At 35.0% G+C, this 7,180-nt stretch overlaps 1 protein-coding gene across 2 annotated transcripts; it reads left to right on the forward strand.

Moving 5' to 3' along the window:
• Positions 1-14: 14 nt before the first annotated feature.
• On the forward strand, positions 15-3,739 carry LOC102605600 (PTI1-like tyrosine-protein kinase At3g15890). Of its 2 annotated transcripts, XR_001473028.1 has the most exons (7): positions 15-261; positions 930-1,164; positions 1,248-1,392; positions 1,468-1,589; positions 1,687-1,798; positions 2,416-2,564; positions 3,273-3,351. XR_001473028.1 is itself a non-coding variant. In XM_006343555.2 (6 exons), the coding sequence occupies exons 1-6, from the start codon at positions 29-31 to the stop codon at positions 3,596-3,598; spliced, it is 1,173 nt and encodes a 390-aa protein (XP_006343617.1). In that variant the 5' UTR covers positions 15-28; the 3' UTR covers positions 3,599-3,739. The 2 variants fall into 2 exon arrangements, 1 of the variants encoding a protein (XP_006343617.1); XM_006343555.2 differs by lacking the exon at positions 2,416-2,564 and having other exon boundaries at positions 3,273-3,739.
• The last annotated feature ends 3,441 nt before the right edge of the window (positions 3,740-7,180 follow it).

Below are 7,180 nucleotides of genomic sequence, written 5' to 3' on the forward strand. Positions count from 1 at the left end.
ACCCAACGACGACGGGCCGACGGCGGTTATGGCGACAGACGTTGGGATGAGAAACGAGGAGAAGAAGAGTGTGTCAATTGAGGCAATCCGAAAGAAGTTTTCAGAATGGGGGTGTTGGCCGTATCAGTACCAAATGTACAACTTACACGAGGGATTTAGAGATATTTCCCGTTTGCCTTACCCTTTGTCCATGAGTTCCAGCCGTGAAGTTTTAATGGACGATGATGATGGTTTTTATGAAGAATGCAAGCGTTACCAAGGGTTTGAATGATTTTCATCTCTTTTTAGGTTTTATTGATGAATATTTGATTGAGTTTCAAGTATTGGTATGGAATATAGGGTTCTGGTGTTATTGCTTTTGTCTAGTATCGGGGAGAGGTGTGATTATATACTAACATTCATGACTTTAGATGGGGGAGAGGTGTGATTATATACTAACACATGACTGACTGACTTTAGATAGGAAGGTCTCGTATTGGACAAATTGTTTGTTGTGTTTGATTATCACACTATTTTGTTGTTGTTATTGTTCCTTGCACTTGAGCCCATGTCTTTCGGAAAGTCTCGTGAGCTAGTGTTGAGGTCTGTGTACACTCTACTCTACCCAGACCCCACTTGTGGGACTTCTCTGGGTATGTTGTTGTTTATGTCAATTTCTCTCTTCTTTCAATTAGATGCAGTTCTATTAATTCCTATCTCATACAATTATAGTTATTTTTCTTGCATCATATGTTTTCGTTTTTTGTTTGCACCTTTCTCACTAAACCACAATTGGTTCAAGCACTGATGACCTTGGTACCTTTTGATTGGGATTAAATGGTACCTGCTCCAAATTTCTCCCTGACCTTGAGATGTCCCATTTCACAAGCTAGACATCCGCGGTATTATTATTTCTTGTTTCACTGATCTTCTCTGGTTGCCAAATGCAGCTTCGACTTCTCCATTGAGCCTACAATGGTTGGTGAGGCGAAGCATTGCAGCTACTCCGAGTTGGACAAGATGACTAATTTCAAGAATCCTGCAGAAATTCAAAAAACTTTTACAGGAAGACTGTTCCATGGCATTATTGTTGAAGGATCTGTAACAAGACCGGCTATTGTAAAGACATGGGATTATCTCCTTCCTATGAAACCTGGGAATGCTCCACGTCTAGATAAATTTTGTGTATGTTTGTGAGATAGGTCTGAATTTTATTTCTTGTCTGATTTTTTTGTTGGTTAAATGATGTCAGAGGTTCTTTTGTGTAGGATGAGATTGAGTTATTAACAGATGAAAGAGCAAATACACATCCAAATTTGGTGAAGTTGTATAGGTATTGTTTTGATACAAGGCTTGCAGTTGTCTACGATGCAAAATTCACCAGTGTACTGTTGTCGGATGTGCTTCTATCGGGTACTATTGTGTGCTTCTCTCCGACTTTTGTGTGCTTTTTAGCACATTCTTTATATTTTCTTTTTCTCGTCTCAGATGACTTTGGGTGGAATGATCGGATGAAAGTGGCAACCCAACTTGCAGATCTCTTCTCATGGTTGCATGATAAGGGGACTGCAGTTGGTTGTGTTACTGCTTCATGCATTATGATAGATGAGGTGAGTTTGATGAACAGTTGGTTGTCGTCTTGACTTTTATATCCTTTAGATATCTCAAGATTTTCATGTGTTATTATCACATTGGTTTGATTTGCAGGAAGTAAACATAAAAGTATTTGACTTTGGGTACGTATCAAATCATGTGAACGAAGATACTAATATTCCTGTAAAAGTTCGTGTTGGCTCGGATGCTCCAGAGATTTGGGAAGGCATGTTTGCTCTGACCTCTGATAATTTCATGCTCTAGATTTAAGTTTTTTCGTATAGTTTTCTCTGTATTACATGATGCAACAATGTTTGTTTGAGGTCTAGGTTTCATCAATTAAAACTCACAACTTTTTTCCATTTCTTTGCGTTCTTCTCTTTGTTATTCTCTAATTGGAATATATGCCAGATAGAGACCATGGTTAGTTATGAAACTATGATAGAAGACCTATATGATTGAGATAAACCCAAATAGTCAAATGACTAGCCATGAAAAGTCCCTAGCCGGAGTACAAGTTATATATGTAGCAAGCTTGGTACATAGAATTTTTATGCACCAGCTTGAGGGGAGTATTAGAATCATTGTGAATATTCTAGAATATATGTATGTATAGTAGGTAGCGTAATTTGCTTCTATTGTAATTAGGGATTGATTGATTTCCTTAAGCCTCAATAGCCCGTGGGAATAATCAAAGCCGAAATCATATCTGAAGCCAAAATGTTTGTGCTGCCACTTATCCGAGTGATAAAGCTCTTCCTTCTTTTGACCAATCTGTATCACTGAGAATTTTCTGAACTTGTGTCTTCAGTATCCGACTGATAGCTTGTCTTACGTGTCCAGTCACTGTATCCTAGGCATAAGTTACTCTCCAAGTCAAACAGTTGCCTCTCGTTGGAGAAGCTGAAGAAGCACAGGGGATATCAATCAAATAGTAGAGGATTTAAAGAGATGCTGCACATGTGAAGAAACAGAAACCCACTATCGGAAAAGTAAGTTACTAAAGAAGAATATTACGATATGTTTGTTAGGACTGAAAATGGACTTGGAGGGTCTGATAGGGAGGTCGTTGGGAAAAAAGAAAAGAAACTGTGAACATGTTTCCAAGAGGGAAAAAGAGAGGCCATCTTCCATTCTTTGCTATTTTCTTGTACCTGCTTTTGTGCATTATTGATTTCTGATGCCAAAAGATACTACTTTCTTCTGTGATTTCTATTAATTGAGCCCTCCTTTGGACATCTCATTCATTTGATGATTTTTCTTGACCTTCACCTGGAGGTGGGGAATAAGAATGTATACGTCGAACTTTGATGTCTCACTGGTTTAGATACAACGAGATAACTTAAGAGCTAGTGAGGTGCAATGACCCTCATATTTTTATGTATTTGGCTGAGACAGGAAAGAGCTAGTGTGGATACGTCCAAATTAAGAATTATGGCTCCTTGAGCTTTCCCTTTGTGGAGAATTTTCATCATATTTGTTGTTATATATGGCATAGTATTTTTTACATATTGAACTGATTTACTTGAGCCGAAGGTTTATCATAAACAACCTCTCTACCTCCTCGGAGTAGGCGTAATGTCTGCTTACACTCTATCCTCCCTTATACCCCACTCGTGGGATTACATTGGGTATGCTGTTATTGTTGTAATTTCTCTACTAAATGCAGTTCTGTACTTATATTTTCTGGATGGATACAGGTAAACGATCAATGAAATCTGATGTTTATATATTTGGCGTTCTACTGCTAAAGCTGATAGCCAAGAATGAGTTTATCTGTCGAGGTCCTTATCAGCTGGATTGGATTGTTATAGATGAGGCTAAACGTGGTGAAAGATATTTGGTTCATGAGTGCTTCGAAGAAGTTGATTATTCAAATGCATTTGAGATCACACTTCTGGCATTCCTCTGCTTGAATCTCGATCATCCAGACAAGAGGCCAACTATGAAGGACGTTGTATATGCTTTGAAATTGATGCAAGCGAGGATGAAGAAACGAAAAAGAGATGAAAATGAGGCAGAATAGAATAAGCACTAGCCTCTTAGCTGCTTTCACTTGTATGAACTGAACTCTAAGGTACTTGTAGAGAAGAATGTATTTGACTGAATATACCACCCTATGAAGATGTTCTAAATCAGTAAAGCTAACTATTGAAGATATCCTCTACTTTTATCTCTCTCTTTTTTTTTAATACAAATTGTGGTTCTCGGGCTAGCTTGCACACATCTCGGCTTATTTCACGGGATATTTGCCACCAGGGGCAGACCCACGTGATGTCTAGGGGGTGAACCCGAACCCCCTCGATAAAAAATTACACTGTATATATAAGGTGAATTTTCTGGATTTATGTGGATATATATATTTTGAACCCCCTCAATGAAGGAGATAGCCCAGCGGCTGCTCCCTTCAATATTAAACCTGACGTCCAGGGATCGAATCCCCAGGTTAGCGTTTTTTTTTTTAGTTTTTTACTTTCAGTTTTTTTTTTCTTTTTAGTTCCAGTTCAGATTTTCATGTTTGTTTTAGTTTTTTTAAAAAAATAAAAGTGCTAAAATGTGGTGTTAAACCCAAAAAATTCAAAGGTCCCATACTCCCATTCGCTAATAACTTTTTCACTTTCCAAATCTCTGAATCACTTTCTTGTTCTTCCCCAACACTCAAAACTCAAATATTAAAATCATCTCCCATAATATTCTATTGTTGATTTGACATATTTTAAAGGGCTAACTTTTTGTTTCACTGTAATCACTTATGTTAGTTTCGGATTTCTTGTAATGAAACTAACTTTTTGTACCTATAAACTATATACTACTACTTCCTTGAAATTTTTTTTTGTTGGCTTATTTACACGTTTATACTTTTATTTTTCGAACCCCCTGAACGAAAATTCTGGGTCTGCCACTGTTTGCCACCCCGCCAATAATAAGTATTTGATAAATCTGTCTAGAAAGGTTAGAATAGATGGAAAGGAGGTGCTAGATGACATTAGCCAAGTCAAGTTTTAAATTTTGAAATTTTCATTGTGTCATCCCCAAATTAAATACTCCCTCTGTCTAACAATAGTTGTCCTATCGACTTAGCACACCCCTTAAGAATCAATAAATAATAGAGTAATATTGTTATATTATCCTTTGACTTTATTAAATTTAATGCTTTGAAAAATGTATTGGATGATAAATAATATTTAATAGTAAGGGTAAAATAGACATAAAAGGTAAATTATGTTTTAATTTTCTAAATTGGACAAATATTGTTGGACAACTATTTTTAGTATAGTGGGCAACTCTTGTTGGACGGGGAAGTATAGTATCAAAGAGTAACTCCATGATTTCCAAAATCACGCAACGAGGTGTCTTTAATAACACGACTGAACTATCTCACCATAATTTTTTATAGTAATTAAAACGAAATTAACTCCGATTTAATTGGTTTGTTTATTTTCTGTCTCTCATCTTAATAATCACTTTTCTTATATTTTAAATTGAGTATCAAAGATGGTAGACTTATTGATCTTGGCAAGTGTTTCCAGTACACAATAAACAAATGGTGTTGTGACTCAAGTTTAGACCCTTTATTGTGGAGTTTGGACATAAAAGGGCCATTTTTTTCCTTTAAAATGTATAAAGGGCCATTTAAATTTTGGTTTAACCAAAAGGGATATTTCATTGTGATTTAACTATTGTTAAACGACGTTTTTTTTTTTAAATAAAAATTATCATCTCACTACACGATCCGCGATTTTCTCTTCTTTTTTCTCGCTGCCTAATGAGCGATTTACTCTTCTTCTTTTTTTCAACATTCCTCCACATTAAGCGTGTTTGTGAATTTTTTCTTAAAGAATCGCCATACTATCAGCTTTTTCAAAGGTAATACCCATTGTAATGTGAAGATAAACTTAACATTTTGATTGAGTTCTTTAACTTTATTGTAATACCCATTTTATTTTTATACTCTATCTGTTAGCTACATAGAATATTATACTCGTACTAATAACTCTAAATTTTGATTAGCCCTAAATTTTACTGTCACACTCGTTCAAAATCCGGGATTGTTAATTATAACTTTCACAGAAGAAACAAAAGGAGTCCAAGTTTCGGGATCTCAATGAGATGTGTACAAAGTGTTTGGGCTTGAACATCAATGGTTGCACATTTAAAGTTTCCAAAGGGTTGTCAACGGACAGAAACATGGTAATACAATAATTTCTTTTGTATCTTTAAGTGGCTACAGTAATATCAAAGTGAAAATTTCTTTGTGCAGAGCAACGTGAATGTTTTGGTAAACACATCATATGAGAACATCATAAAAGTACTGCAGAACTCATCAATACAAAAACGTGTTTCTTTGTTATGAAATGGATATCATGAGGAAGTTTGTACACAGAATGAAAGGTATTTCTTACATGATTTATGTTGTCTAGACTTTATGAATGTTTGTTTGCTTACCTGTTGTATTTTCTTTGCTCCACATTTAAATTTGAGTTAGATCAAAAAAATCAACAACATATGTGTTACATTTGACGTACACATGCATGTGCGGTTGTGTGGTTGATCTTAAATCACAAAATATCTTATTAGACGAGATAATGAATTTCCGAGATCATTTTTATACAAGAGGTATATGTATATGTCATTAAAAAGGTTGTGTATGTTTCTTTTGGCAAAATGACAACACAATGGTGTGCAACTTCATATTATTTGTTTATTTAGGGGGAAAGCTTCGAAGAGATTTTAACGGGATATCACTTTACCATGATTCTCACGATTCTTTCACAATTTTGTAAGCTCTAATAAGTTTCTTCGAATTAGACCGCTAAGAGAATGAAGAAAGACACAAGAAAATTTGTAAGAAGGTTTTTGTATTGCTTGAAAATTTGTTTGCTTCTTTTTGGTTGAGTTACAAATAAATGCTCCTCTATTTATAGTACACACCTAGGGGTTAAGATGTAAATAAAAATTGTAACACAAGTCCATACATATTTACAAATACGCCCCCTACTTCTAAAATTCTATAGAGGCCTAGAGTCTTCTAGGCCTTCCAAGAACTCTCTTGGATATTCTAGAGTCTTCTCAAAATCTCTTCATAACTCTAGAATCTTCCGCTAACGTTAGCTCTCGTATGCTTCCATATGGACAATTTTATGCCTAAATGGTATGACAAAGTTTTTCAATTTTTCACTTAAAAATTCTATCAAGTTTTATTTAATTTCGTTAGTACGATTAGTTTAGGGATCAATACAAAACAATTGATTAATTAAAAGCTAAATATACTTAATCGAATAGCACAAGAACCAAAAATGAAATTATGCAATAACTCAAGAACTTATTTATTTCATATATGAAGCTTCATAAGATGTTTAACAAAACTCTTGAAGAGGATTTGTTAATTAATTAATCCTAATTATGAGTAGTAGGCCATGGGGGACAATTTTGTTTGCAATGATCCATTGAATCATAACACTTTACTGGTGTAGTTGAATCACAACACCATTGGTTAATTGTGAATTGGAAACACTTGCCAAGATTAATAAGTCTCCCATCTTTTCTCCCATATTTGATACTCAATTTATCAAATACTTCTTCACCTACATTAAAATATAAGATAAAA

Source organism: Solanum tuberosum, unplaced genomic scaffold (genome assembly GCF_000226075.1).
Source record: "Solanum tuberosum cultivar DM 1-3 516 R44 unplaced genomic scaffold, SolTub_3.0 scf00047, whole genome shotgun sequence".
NCBI classification, from domain to species: domain Eukaryota; kingdom Viridiplantae; phylum Streptophyta; class Magnoliopsida; order Solanales; family Solanaceae; genus Solanum; species Solanum tuberosum.

Coding starts and splice junctions, on each gene's coding strand:
- LOC102605600 (XM_006343555.2), top strand. CDS start 29: ATGGCGACAGACGTTGGGATGAGAAACGAGGAGAAGAAGAGTGTGTCA. Junction 262..929: donor GAATGCAAGCGTTACCAAGG/GTTTGAATGATT, acceptor TGCCAAATGCAG/CTTCGACTTCTCCATTGAGC. Junction 1,590..1,686: donor CATGCATTATGATAGATGAG/GTGAGTTTGATG, acceptor TTTGATTTGCAG/GAAGTAAACATAAAAGTATT.